The 13583-nt window shown below is 45.0% G+C and overlaps 1 protein-coding gene across 6 annotated transcripts in view; it reads left to right on the top strand.

The window, feature by feature from the left end:
* LOC122399644 (talin-1) overlaps positions 1 to 13583 on the top strand; it is a 45181-nt gene that overhangs the window by 27522 nt on the left and 4076 nt on the right. For 3 of the 6 annotated variants that reach the window (XM_043400476.1, XM_043400478.1, XM_043400477.1), the window contains 11 exons: positions 489 to 681; positions 899 to 1300; positions 1533 to 1803; positions 2155 to 2658; positions 2983 to 3080; positions 3567 to 3655; positions 5004 to 5462; positions 5911 to 5946; positions 6308 to 8121; positions 8311 to 10213; positions 10273 to 11019. In XM_043400476.1, coding sequence (XP_043256411.1) covers positions 543 to 681; positions 899 to 1300; positions 1533 to 1803; positions 2155 to 2658; positions 2983 to 3080; positions 3567 to 3655; positions 5004 to 5462; positions 5911 to 5946; positions 6308 to 8121; positions 8311 to 10213; positions 10273 to 11019 — 6462 coding nt within the window. In that variant the 5' untranslated portion in view covers positions 489 to 542. Of the gene's footprint in view, positions 1 to 488; positions 682 to 898; positions 1301 to 1532; positions 1804 to 2154; positions 2659 to 2982; positions 3081 to 3566; positions 3656 to 5003; positions 5463 to 5910; positions 5947 to 6307; positions 8122 to 8310; positions 10214 to 10272; positions 11020 to 13583 lie in introns of those variants that run through there. The other 3 variants (XM_043400481.1, XM_043400480.1, XM_043400479.1) reach the window with 3 other exon arrangements.

A 13583-nucleotide genomic window follows, 5' to 3' on the forward strand; every position in this document is an offset into this window, starting at 1 on the left:
CACCCTGGCAAGAAGTGGCTGTTATTTTAAGATAACGTTCAATTACGCGCAGAGATAGAACGGTGACCCCTGAACGAGCACAATGCTCAATCCCTTGCAACTTGTTGCACATGATTCAGCAGTAAACTGGAAATCGTATATCCGTATAAAGTCCTTTATGTTCTTCGCGATCTACGATCATAAGTCAGCCACGTGCCCTGAAAGTGACGTCTCCTATCGTTAATTCCAACAATAACAAAGTAACAAACGCAACAGAAGTTAACACAACAACGTATTCGAAAATACACCCCGTATTAATTCCTGTATGAGTCTACTTAAAATCTTTTCCAAGTTGGATACATTGTAATGTAATTAATCGCGTTATAAAGGGTTAAATGCACAGTTGGAGGAAGCAACCCCCCTCGTATTTGTTTCCAACGCGAAAAGTAACATTGTGGCGTAAAGATCGAAGCGTTCACCAGTATTTTTTTCTTTCTTCTGCCTTTCAGTCGAGTGATTCCGGTGGTTTTCGTGCACGCAGAAGATCACCCCAGGCATTCGCAATGGCCACCCTGTCCCTGCGTATCTCCATCCCGGAGAAAAACGCCACGAAGATGATGCAATTTGACCCGAGCACATCCGTTTACGACGCTTGCCGTATTATCAGAGAGAAACTCGCTGAAGCGAGTAACATGGGCCAACGTAAGCTCTAACTTTTACCTAAAATATGCAACGACGCGTGCTGGCGAACACACACGCGTTCACATATTTTTTCCCCCATATATTGAAAATTATATGTATAAAATTGTTATCAGTTTTAAATTCTATCTCTTTAACGCTGTCAAATTTATCGAATGTGTTTGAATTTCTGTGAGAAATTGTGCCGGCGATGGTAATGGATTCCAACTTTCGTCGATAGCCAAGGACTACGGACTATTCCTTGCTGACGAGGACGTCAAGAAAGGAGTCTGGCTGGAGCCAGGACGGAATCTCGATTATTACATTCTGAGGAACGGCGATCTTCTCGAGTACCGGCGTAAACTGCGGACTCTCCGAGTGCGCATGTTGGATGGAACACTGAAGACGTTACTAGTGGATGATAGTCAAGCCGTCGCCAATCTCATGGTAGTAATTTGCACGAAGATAGGCATCACGAATCATGACGAGTACTCGCTGGTGCGCGAGCTGGCCGACGAGGAAACCGAGAATCAAAAGCCGGGCAATTTCGGCACCCTCACCCTGAAGAGGAGGAAAGAGGAGAAAGGCGAACGGGACGCGAAAATGGATCAGCTCAGGAAGAAGCTGAAGACAGACGACGAAGGTAACGATCTCGATCCGTTCGGGTATCGCGATGAGCATTCGAACTTATTAAACTTAGCTGATAGGAATTTTAAAACAAGACGACGCGAACCATTAGAGTGTTTCGCTTTATCGAAAGTGACCAGCGGATTATTCTTCATTTTGTAGAGTCACAGCGATAAAGATTAGTTCGTTTAGAGTATGGGTTGTTCAATTACGTCGTGTGAACGAATATTATGTTCTTTTCACTTCAGTGAATTGGATCGATCCTAGCAAGACGCTGAGGGAGCAAGGAATAGACGAGTCGGAAACGGTCCTGCTGCGCAGAAAGTTCTTCTTTTCGGATCAAAATATCGACAGCAGAGATCCGGTGCAATTATCGCTTTTATACGTCCAGGCTAGAGACGCGATTCTAGACGGCACGCATCCAGTTACTCAGGAAAAAGCGTGCAATTTCGCCGGGATACAATGTCAGATTCAATTTGGCGACCACAAGGAAGACAAGCACAAACCAGGCTTTCTCGAGTAAGTTATCAGACGAGACGCTACTATTCCCATCAAACCTAATATCTAATATATCTTATCTACAAAAAATTGCAAACACGCGTTTCGATTAGTAACGTTAATTTGTATTTAAATATCTTTGCTGTTAATTAATAACACTTGAAAGAGTTTGGTTAAAAAATCACAAATAAATTATATTTAATAGTAGGGGTATCCTAGTTTATACAAGCATCTTGAATATTTAAATTATTGAGAATTAAAAACATAGGAGATACATTTAACTCGTCACTGATACTTTTACCAACGATTATAACAAATAAGAGCTTTATAAGGATCTCGTGATAATTAGCGTGATACTATTTTCATATGCAGCCTGAAAGAATTTCTGCCGCAGTCCTACTTGAAGGTGAAAGGTATCGAGAAGAAAATTTTTGCTGAGCACAAGAAGAACGTCGGCCTGTCCGAGCTCGACGCGAAAGTTTTGTACACGAAAACGGCGAGGTCGTTGAGCACATATGGCGTCACGTTTTTCCTGGTGAAAGAAAAAATGAAGGGCAAGAACAAACTGGTGCCCCGTTTGCTGGGCGTCACGAAAGACTCGGTCTTGAGACTCGATGAAAAGACGAAAGAAATCTTGAAGACCTGGCCGTTGACTACCGTCCGACGTTGGGGTGCCTCTCCGAACACATTCACGCTCGACTTTGGCGATTATTCCGATCAATATTACAGCGTGCAGACCACCGAGGCCGAGCAGATCCTTCAACTTATCTCCGGTTACATCGACATCATTCTGAAGAAGCAAAAGGCCAAGGATCGGTTCGGTATCGAGGGAGACGAGGGCTCGACGATGGTCGAAGACAGCGTGTCGCCTCTGAAGTACGTATGTCGCATGTTCGCTTTACGTGCTAACTCGTTAATTGAAACGGAGACGAGGAGTGCACTGGGGCAATTATCGAGCTCGATTTATCAGTCTGATTTTCTCGTTGAATGTTACGAGTTGTCGTTTTCGCTTTGGGTGAGGATTTTTCGAAGCATGGAAGAGTTTCTGAGACAAAGACAGAGAAGTTATGTCAGATCTAGGGAGGGATATGGATCTTCGAAGTTAATGGGATTTAATATCGAAGTCACTTTAATTTTAAATAGTTAAATCGAACTTGGCCTAGGAAAATAAATTATTTATTTGTTTCATTTCCTCGACAGAGCGACCATTATGCAACACGAAACTAGCAACGTGGGTAAAGGAAACGTAGAAGCCGTGTCGGTCGCCATACCAGCAGTCATGAGAGTCGGAGGAGACGGTAAAGTACTCTTAACACTGTTTCAATGTTGTGTGTTCCAAAAGCAGTGTTTTATATCTATCAATGAATTGTGTATAACAACAAACCTACTATTTCTTAACTTTTTCTCAGCGAACACGATTCTTTCGTAACGTTAATAATTGTCAACGAATGAGATATAAGACACCGCATTTTGACATTACCGTAAAATCCCAGAGCAAAAGAAACGAAAGAAGCCAGAGAGATCCTTGCACGTCTGAATCCTCGGGGCGTTCTCCACCCGTTCCGTTGATTTTGTACATACAAACGTACTTCATTTTTTTTGTTATTTTTATGTAAACGACGTGTCAGCCACGAGAGCTTTTTCGTATAAACGTTTTGCTTCGCATCACGGAGCCGGTTAGTGGGTATCTAGTTTCTTGTTGAGATTGCTCGGTGTCGTGCAATCGATCGTGATGATCGATCTTTGTAAATACCACTCGGATAGTTGCATGATACGGTTTATAGGGGCTCGACCATATGGGACCGGGCACATGGGCGGTGCTCAATACACGACTGTCAGCGGCCAGGTGAACATCGCTCACGCTCCACCGATGGTAAGATCTATGAAAAGCATAAGAGGCTCCTGCTCATGTTCAATTTCAGTGTTTTACGCGTGTCAACACTGAAAACGATTCCTTACTCGAAGACCATAGCGACTAAATCTGTTTACAATCGCTTAGACTTTCATTCGTTATTTGCGTTTTGGTCTAAAGAAGTTCAACTACAACTTTAATGTTAACAACTGTGGATCTGAGATTAATTGCAATCGAAATTTGTTGTTTGAATTGTTGTTGGAATACAAATGCAGTGTTCACAGAGATACACTGACGATTTGCATCAGCAAGAGCTGCTCGTTCGCTCTGTTGTAGCAGTAGCTTAGATCGAGCGTGTTTGAAGGATCGCAGCGAATATCGACGATATATTTAAGTTCTCGAAATCAGTGATTAAGCGATTTCGTTGTACGTTGAAGCAATTTTGCAAACGACTAATAGACGGTTCAATTTATTTTCATGCTAGGCGCCTTCTATTGCGGACACAGAGTAGGTACACGATGATAACATTTTTAGTTACATTGGATATTAAAAAAAGTTTTAAATTCGTCATTTTCAGTTTCAGTTCGATTATATTCCGTTTACACCCGTTAAATACAGAAGTCACTGAAATATAATATTTAACAAATATTTAAACTCTAAAAGAAACATTCCGTCTGAAATAATAAGTTATTATAATCTGTTGGTCAGTGAAATCTGTATTACAAAATTTTGTTCGTGTGGCGTGCACTTTAAATTATTTTTACACATTTATAATTGAGAAAATAATGATTTATTAAGAATATTGATATTATTAACTGATGGGTTGCTTAATCTTTTATGGTTCCGGAATTATTTAAATGATCTTGTTTAAAACTTCAAAATAAAATGAACCCTAAAAAACCTTTGTGAAAGATTAAACAGCCTCGTACAGAGTGAGTCGTGCAAGTGGGGACAAGTTCTATCTCTTGACTCTTTGCTCGAATCTGCAAGCAAAGATCTCGTGTTATATTACTCGATTTTCTTGCCTATAATTTTCTCTATCCTCGACTAATTAGGATTCATGACTTGTACCAAATGTACGACTCACTATGTGGAACATTGTCAGCTATATATTTACAAATTTTTTATATCTCTTTATAAAGAGCTAAACTGAAATTAAACTTCCTCTATTCAATTTTAGACAGGTAGATCTAATAAATAGAGTCGACACGTGGTTACTCTAAATGAGATAAAAAAAATGTATGAAATTTCTATTTATAAAGCACGCGTCTATATATGGCTGGCACTGTATATATCTAATCATCAGCGACACCACAGAAGGTTTCGTCCGGCAACACGTGTCCCATAAAATAACCTTAATTGAAATTAGGTGCAACAAACCAAGGTCACATCCGTCCTGTCCGAACCACAACGTGCCTTATTGTCGACTATTACCGCTGGTCACGAGGTGATCAATATAGCGGAGACCGAGCTCTCGTGCAAGGCTCAGCTCCCGGAATTGGGAACCGATCCAGCCTCGTTGAAATGGATCGAGCAGACCATAGACACCCATAAACAGAACGTTGGATCGCAAATCGCGGCGATGAACGCCGCCACGGCGCAGGTCGTCACCCTGACCTCCGGGCCAGCAGACGATGTGGATCACACCGCGGTGGGTGCAGCGATCACCACGATCACCAGCAACCTTCCTGAGATGACGAAAGGCGTCAGGATGATCGCTGCCCTCATGGACGACGACTCGTCCGGCGACAGACTTTTGGACGCCGCCAGGAAGCTCTGCTCCGCGTTCTCCGACTTGCTGAAAGCCACGGAGCCTGAAACCAAAGAGGTAAGACTCCTTCTACGACCGATGTTTATCAAATGCCAGATACAGTTCGTCCATTTATCAAATTATCATAAGTTTCTCTTTATTCAATCTTGCAATGAAATTTGGCATTTGATATACCCGCACATCGAGTGGTTAATATCGTTATATCTGAGAGAAGGATTACACTTTGAAATGAGGACATTCGGAGGAATCTTTGAAACCTTTGATGGGAAAAATGTTCCATAGCTACTTCAAGGTTTGTCACGAATAATACAATAGAATGTCGAGTAATTAGAAACGTAATAAATATTGTAGGAGAGGAATGGATAAAGATCAACCGTTAGTGTAATTCTGTATAGTTGTTTCCTTCTTCGGGTCTTGCAGTTATTTTTTAAACAGCGAAACTGTTGTATAGTAGTAATAGTAATACTCGATAAGATTTTTCCTTAAACTATGACTTTTTGTACAGCCTTTCTACATAATGCCTTCTACCTACGAACGATACGTAAGCACAAATACCACACAACTTAATTAGTTGCAAAAAGTCGAAATATCAGCTTCTAATTTATTTTCACGTCATAGAGCATAGGAACAGTTGGCAGCTTTTAAAAATATTTCAACACTTTATAGTTTCTTTCAAACAATGATAATGCAACACGAGTCACAGCATTTCTTTACGTTGGGTATATTGAGTATAGCTATTTGTCGTTAGTGCTTACACCTAAACTTCCGGTAGTAATTGGTATTAGAACAAGGATTGTGATATGCGTTCAGCACCTCGTTTGCTGCACGTTGAATCGTTTTGTTAACCCTCAGATTTCACATAACAATTACACTTCCATATCATCCTGTTCTGCGTATTTTAGCCGAGGCAGAACCTTTTGAACGCCGCGTCTCGCGTGGGTGAAGCATCCCACCAAGTGCTGACGACCATCGGAGAGGAGAACGACTCGAACCGGGAACTTCAAGACATGCTGCTCGCCCTGGCCAAGGCGGTTGCCAACTCAACCGCTGCATTGGTACTTAAAGCCAAAAACATCGCTGCCACGTGTGAAGATTCCGCTACGCAAAATCGCGTGATATCCGCCGCTACCCAATGCGCCCTTGCAACCTCGCAGCTGGTCGCCTGTGCAAAGGTCGTCGCGCCCACCTTGCACTCGACAGCCTGTCAGACGCAGCTGATGAACGCCGTTCGCGAGGTGACGAAGGCGGTCGAAGGGTTGGTGGAAGTGTGCAACGAGACCTGCAACGACGAGAACCTTCTAAAAGAACTAAGCGCGGCCGCCAGCGAGGTGAGCAGAACGCTGAACGACCTGTTGAACCATATAAAGACGGCCACGAGGGGAGAACGAGCCAAAGAATCGGTACAGGAAGGAGCTGTGGAGACTATACTGGTAGCCACCGATAAATTGTTCGCCAGTACCGGGGATGCTGGTGAAATGGTGAGACAGGCAAGGGTAGTAGGTCAAGCAACGGCGCAGTTGATTCAGAGCATAAAGGGCGAGGCGGAAAGGCAAACGGATACAGAGCAACAACGTCGACTGTTGGCCGCGGCGAAGGTGCTTGCAGATGCCACCGCCAAGATGGTAGAGGCTGCTAGACAATGCGCCAGTAGTCCACACGATGCAAAGATGCAAGATCAGTTGCGATTAGCCGCGGAAGAACTGAGAGCAGCGACCACCGCAGCGGCTACTCCGGCTTTGCGGAGGAAATTGATCACCAGATTGGAGGGTTGCGCGAAACAGGCCGCCTCCACGGCCACGCAGTGCATAGTCGCTGCCTCAGGAGTCACCCATCACAATACGAACCTGGCCAGCCAGGAGGAATTAGCCGCGGAGTGTCAAATGATGGTGCAGCATATACCGCACCTGGTAGCCGGAGTGAAGGGCACGCAAGCTCAACCAGACAATCCCACGGCACAGTTGAACTTGATCAACGCGTCAGAACAGTTCTTGCAACCTGGTACGGCTGTAGTGAAAGCTGCCAGGGCGGTTCTGCCGACGGTGACCGATCAGGCTTCTGCTCTACAGTTGAACAATACCTCTCAGCAATTGGGCGCCTCTCTGTCGGACTTGAGGTCGGCGGTGACGCGTGCCAGAGAAGCTTGCGGCGGTTTGGAACTGGATGCTGCCGAAGAACTGATCAACAGCTTGAAGGACGAATTGGGAGAGTTTTACAGAGCAGTAGAGGCTGCTTCTCTTAGGCCCTTGCCGGATGAAACGACAGAGTCCACCGCTCTTCGACTGGGTGCCACGTCGAAGAACGTTGGATTCGCCATGGCTCAGCTCTTGTCTGCCGCGAAACAAGGTAACGAGAACTACACCGGAAGTGCTGCAAGGGAAACAGCGTCGGCGCTCAAGGATCTTACTTATGCTGTTCGCGGGGTCGCTGCTACTTCAAATCAACCGGAAACGCAGAAGAAAGTACTGATGACAGCGGACGACGTAATCCTGAAGTCTTTGCATCTCGTGAAGGAGGCCAAACGCGCTTTGAAGAGTCCGGATAACCCGAGCAACGAAGCCAATTTGGCCGCCGTTGCTAAAGACGTGTCGAACTCCTTGGACAAGTGCGTTTCCTGTTTACCTGGCCAAAGGGACGTCGACGAAGCGATCAGGAACATCGACGACATGATTCAAGTCCTCGGTATGAACGAGTTCCCGCAGACCAACAAGAGCTATGGGTACGTTTGTGTAATTCGATAAGATATTTTTATCATCTGGGACGAGGATAACAAGTTACTTTTCTGGTTCTATTTTTAAATGGTTGGAGATAACATCGAATAGTAAATTTCAATAACTTTAAATATATTTATAGTAAATGTTTCGAATTCTATAATAAATTGGGAAATATTTTCTGTTTAATTTTACAGACAACTGCAAAGCGATCTGAACAACGCAGCCGCCAACTTGAATGATGCTTCGTCGGGCGTAGTCTCATCTGTACGGTCTCCGGTGCAATTAGCAAGCTCTTCGAAACAATTCACCAACGCTTTCGGGGACTTGCTGGGCGTCGGAATGGAGATGGCCGGACAGACAACGATCGAAACTCGAAGTCAGATGGTTGTTTCCTTGAAGAACGTCAGCATGACGTCTGGCAAGTTGCTGGTGACGGCTAAATCAGTAGCGGCGGATCCAGGCGCACCGAACGCGAAGAATCAGCTGTCAGCCGCTGCTCGAGCCGTGACTGATTCCATCAATTACCTCGTGGACGTTTGTACCTCCGCTGCACCGGGTCAAAACGAATGCGACAACGCGATTAGGAACATCCAATCGATGCGGTCGCTTCTCGACAATCCTAGCGAGCCGATTTCCGACGCGTCGTACTTCGAGTGCCTTGAAACCGTGATGGAGAAGAGCAAGAGTCTCGGCGATGGGATGACGGGGATAGCGAATCACGCAAAGAAATCCGAACACGAGCAGTTCTCTGTTGCCGTTCGCGGAGTGTCCTCGTCCATCTGCGGACTGATCGAAGCGGCAGCTCAGGCGGCGTACTTGGCCGGAGTGAGCGATTCCACTTCCGTGGCTGGGAAACCAGGTCTCGTGGATCAGGCACAGTTCTTGAGAGCCGCGCAAGCTATTCATACCGGCTGCCAGAGCCTCGGGAATCCCACGAGCACCGAACAACAGGTTCTCTTCGCGGCCACTATGATCGCGAAGTACACGAGTGCTCTATGCAACGCTTGTCGCGAAGCCTCGAACAAAACCAGTAATCCGGTCGCGAAACGACACTTCGTCCAGTCGGCCAAGGACGTTGCCAATTCCACATCCGCTTTGGTGAAGGAAATTAAGGCGCTCGATCAGAACTACTCCGAGACCAACAGAGAGAAGTGCGCGGATGCAACGAGACCGCTTCTGGAGGCGGTTGACAATCTTTGTACGTTCGCTGGGTCTCCCGAATTCGCTAGCCAACCGGCAAAGATCTCTATCGCCGCCAGAGCCGCGCAGGAACCTATTACCAGCGCCGGGAAAGCCATCATCGACGGCTCTTGCGCCATGGTGCGAGCTGCTAAGAGTCTAGCAGTGAGCCCGAAGGATCCCCCGACTTGGCAATTGCTGGCTAATCACAGCAAGAGCGTCAGCGACTCCATAAAGTCTCTGGTCGCTTCTATTCGAGACAAAGCGCCTGGACAAAAGGAGTGTGACGCTGCTATCGACAAACTCTCAGCTAGAATTCGCGAACTGGATGCTGCCTCTCTCAGCGCGGTTTCGCAAGCTCTGGTCCCGCGACGCGAGAATACGGTACAAGGATTCACGGATCAAATGGAGAGTAGCGCCAGCGAGCTACGCGAGAAGCTGGAGCCTGTTCGAACAGCTGCTAAATACGAGGCTGAGCACATCGGTCATGCCGTTAACCAGGTTGCCTTGTACTGTGAGCCCCTCGTTTCCGGTGCTATCGGTGCTGCCTCGAACATGGTGCACTCGAAGCAACAAATGGTGCTGCTCGATCAGACGAAAACCGTCGCGGAGTCCGCTCTGCAGCTCGTGTGCGTAACGAAGGAATCCGGTGGCAATCCAAAGGCTGTCAATTTACACGCGGAAGTGGACGAGACTGTCGAGTCCACGAAGGACGCGTTGCAAGAATTGCAAAACACTTTGGAGACCATTTCTACCTCTAACGGGATTGTTACTGGACTGATCGACACCATATCTCGGGCGATGGTTAGATTGGAAGATCATAGGATGTCTACGATCGACACGGTCGATTCTTACGTCGATTATCAGACAAGAATGGTGGAGGCTGCCAAGGAGATAGCTCGTCTGGCCCAGGAAATGGTAAGCAGATAATTTTGTGTTTAAATATTCAATCTATCTCCGATTTCTTTCGATTTTAGTCGACAAAATCCAGCACCGACGTGGCCAGACTCGGCCCCCTGGCGGTGGACATTTCCCATAAGTACACGCAATTGGCCCGCGACACTTCCGGCGCCTCCGCAGCCGCGTCCAACGCGGACGTGTCCGCGAGACTTCGCACAGGCGTTCAGGAACTTGGTCGAGCTTGCGCGGACATCGTTCGCGCGGCTGGAACGTGTCAAATGTCGTCGGGAGACGCTTACGCTCAAAGAGAGGTCGCAGAGCATAGCAAGATCGTCACAGAGAAGGTGTCTCAAGTACTGGCTGCTCTCCAGGCTGGTTCTCGTGGCACTCAAGCTTGCATCAACGCCGCGAGCACCGTGTCGGGCATCATCGGCGATCTGGACACCACGATCATGTTTGCCACCGCTGGAACTTTGCACGCGGAGAACGAAGGCGACACCTTCGCGGATCACAGAGAGAATATCTTGAAAACGGCCAAGGCTCTCGTCGAGGACACCAAGACACTGGTGGCAGGGGCTGCTTCGTCGCAGGAACAGCTGGCAGTCGCTGCACAGAACGCTGTGTCGACGATCGTTCAGCTGGCCGAGGTTGTGAAATACGGGGCAGCCAGTTTGGGTAGCCAGAATCCCGAAGCCCAAGTAATGTTAATAAACGCGGTAAAGGATGTCGCCTCCGCCCTAGGCGATCTCATTCATGCTACCAAAGCCGCCAGTGGAAAGCCCATCAACGATCCAAGCATGGCACACTTGAAGGACTCTGCCAAGGTAATTGATTCCATCGGTTTTCATGTTTTATTGCTTTATTCGTGTTCACTTCGATGTTGCGGATGACCGAGGAATCTCCTGTTGTTGGCTTAGTATTAACTGATACTGAGACGCTTGCGTGGAAGAGGCCTATAACGGAATGGCAACGTCGAGATATCAGGAAGTAGAGCTTCGTTGAGGATACATGTGTGTGACTAAACATCATTCTCGTTCTTGATTTCCCACTTCGAAGCAAGGTTTCGTCGAGCGTAAAGGCTCTACCGTCTCTAAAATCACCTTTCGTTAGCGCGTCGAGCTGAAAGCTGAAGATCTTGTGTCAAAGATTAGAGTGGGAACCGCTTTACTAAATACCATTAACCGTAGCAGAGACTTCATTAACAGAGATGGGAGAAACTACGCGGGAAGCGTAGAAATCCCAGTGTCGCAAACCTAACAGTATTTCTCTAAATCCAAACTTTACACTTAACCACGAACCAGTTCCCTGTTATTTTTTGGGTGGACTTTAATCGATAGATTTTTTTTTGTACATCGCCTCTAACCAACTTCATTGACAATCCACTAAAGAAAGATACAGAGGAGAAATCGCCGGACTATTAGAGTCTTGAAATGGCAATACGTCGTCGTTCGCCTTGACCAAATGAACACGTTCACGCTATTAAAGTCCACCTTGCACTCTCCTCCGTTCGGTTTTCCATCTTTTCTTTCGTGTGTGTGATATATATATATATACTCGATATGTGTTTCCTTAACGGGAAAGTATGTAGACGCTGTGCAAGACAGAAACGATGTTTGCTTCACCGGTTAAGAGAATCGCCGGCTTGTTTGCTTGTTGATGATGAGATTTACGCGAATTACGTAGTAAAAAAAAAAACATTTTGTCACGAACGGTGGACTTTAATGTGAGTTTCATTGACGATTTTGGTCTGGGCGATTCGGATAGGTGTTAGAACAACAGCTACACCAGCAGCTGATGCCTCTGAGTGACGTCGGCGGCTCGGAGTCCGAGTGGTTCGTGTCCGATCAAGAAGAGGAGCTGATACGTCTGCTATCAGCGTCCGAGAGCGAACAACCGTCTCAGCGAACTTCTGATTTGCTGTTGCTCATGTAGCGGAAGCCTCGATTCCTCCTCGAGTCGCGTTCTTACAGTCATTTTGATCGATTCCCGTCGAACTCGGCATCTTACCCTTTCGGTACGCTAGGTACCTCGATCAAATTATTTTCTTTTGCAAAAGGTCATCTCTAAGGATATTTTTCTCATCTCCACCGGGTGAAATGCGTTCAAAGTATTTTTGTCAGATTTTTTAAGTCACAGAAATTATGAAAATTCAAACAATTTTAGATCTCGAGTGCCTATAATCTTTTCTGTTATCAATCAATTTTAATTGAATGTAATACGTTCAATGTTGTTCCGAATGAATCATCTAGTCGATGATGATCTTTTTACTACGTTTTAAGCTAGGCTAAAATAAAAAGAGGGTACAAGACTCTCGAGGGTTGTCTAGTGCAGCACCGAAAGGGTGAAAATAGTCCAGTATCAAGTGACTGATTATTTTCTATCGCAGAAAACATAAATAATCAATGTAGTATTTCGAATAGTCAGGACAATTAATATTTTCCGAATATTAGTCCACCGTAACGAGAACTTCGTGGCGAATTTGTACGCAAATTTCCATTTTACAGTTCTTCTGAAGTTCATTGTAACAGCATTTATATTTGAGACAGTACTTATTCTTGAGGATTGAATGATAATCGAATGATAGCGACAGGATAAGCTTCTGCTACATTTTTAATCATTCACTTATTCGTTTTATACGTTTCTTTTTTTATTTACTGCGCAAACAATTGTATCGTGCTTCGGTTCCAGTATTATTTTCACGGTATCGACTTAGTCTGTACTTTATTTTGTACCATACTTCATCTTTCCTTCTTTTTTTTTTTCTCTTTGTAACGGCAAAATAAACCATCGAATTTTTACATTATACCTTTAAAACGAGTTCATTGATCATCCGTGGCAAGAATTTTTAAAACGAACCAGCTTTAGGTACGTACATTCCAGTTGCAAACGAGTGTGTATTTTATTAACCATTAATAGCACCGAGCTTAATGCTTCGTCGACTAATTGCAAATTAATTCATTTATATACGTACTTTTCTACGATGAACGCAGCAAATTCGGATCAATTCGATCAATAACCTTTTACTGATTAACTAATTTTGTCTACGTTGCTATCAGACCTTCATTTTTATATTTTATAAGTACTTTCTACAAGAACAGCGAACAAGAATAATTAATTGCAATACTTAATGCTTTATAATGGCACTAAATTTAACCCCTCTTGATGTTTCTTCTTGTAATAATAATATAATATTATTATTATTAGAATTACGTTAACAAAAGTAACGTTTCAGAGCCAAAGTTCTCATATAGCAGAATCTTATCACTAAATTGTTCAGATAGTCCGTTCAACATAACCATCGCATTAACCCCATAACAAACGTTATATATATTATTTAAATTGTCTACAGTGCCCTACTAAAACTCACGTAATCTGAGTAAATAATCCA

This window comes from Colletes gigas, unplaced genomic scaffold (genome assembly GCF_013123115.1).
Source record: "Colletes gigas isolate AHSC1104 unplaced genomic scaffold, ASM1312311v1 Colletes_gigas_Sc00014, whole genome shotgun sequence".
Lineage (NCBI taxonomy): Eukaryota > Metazoa > Arthropoda > Insecta > Hymenoptera > Colletidae > Colletes > Colletes gigas.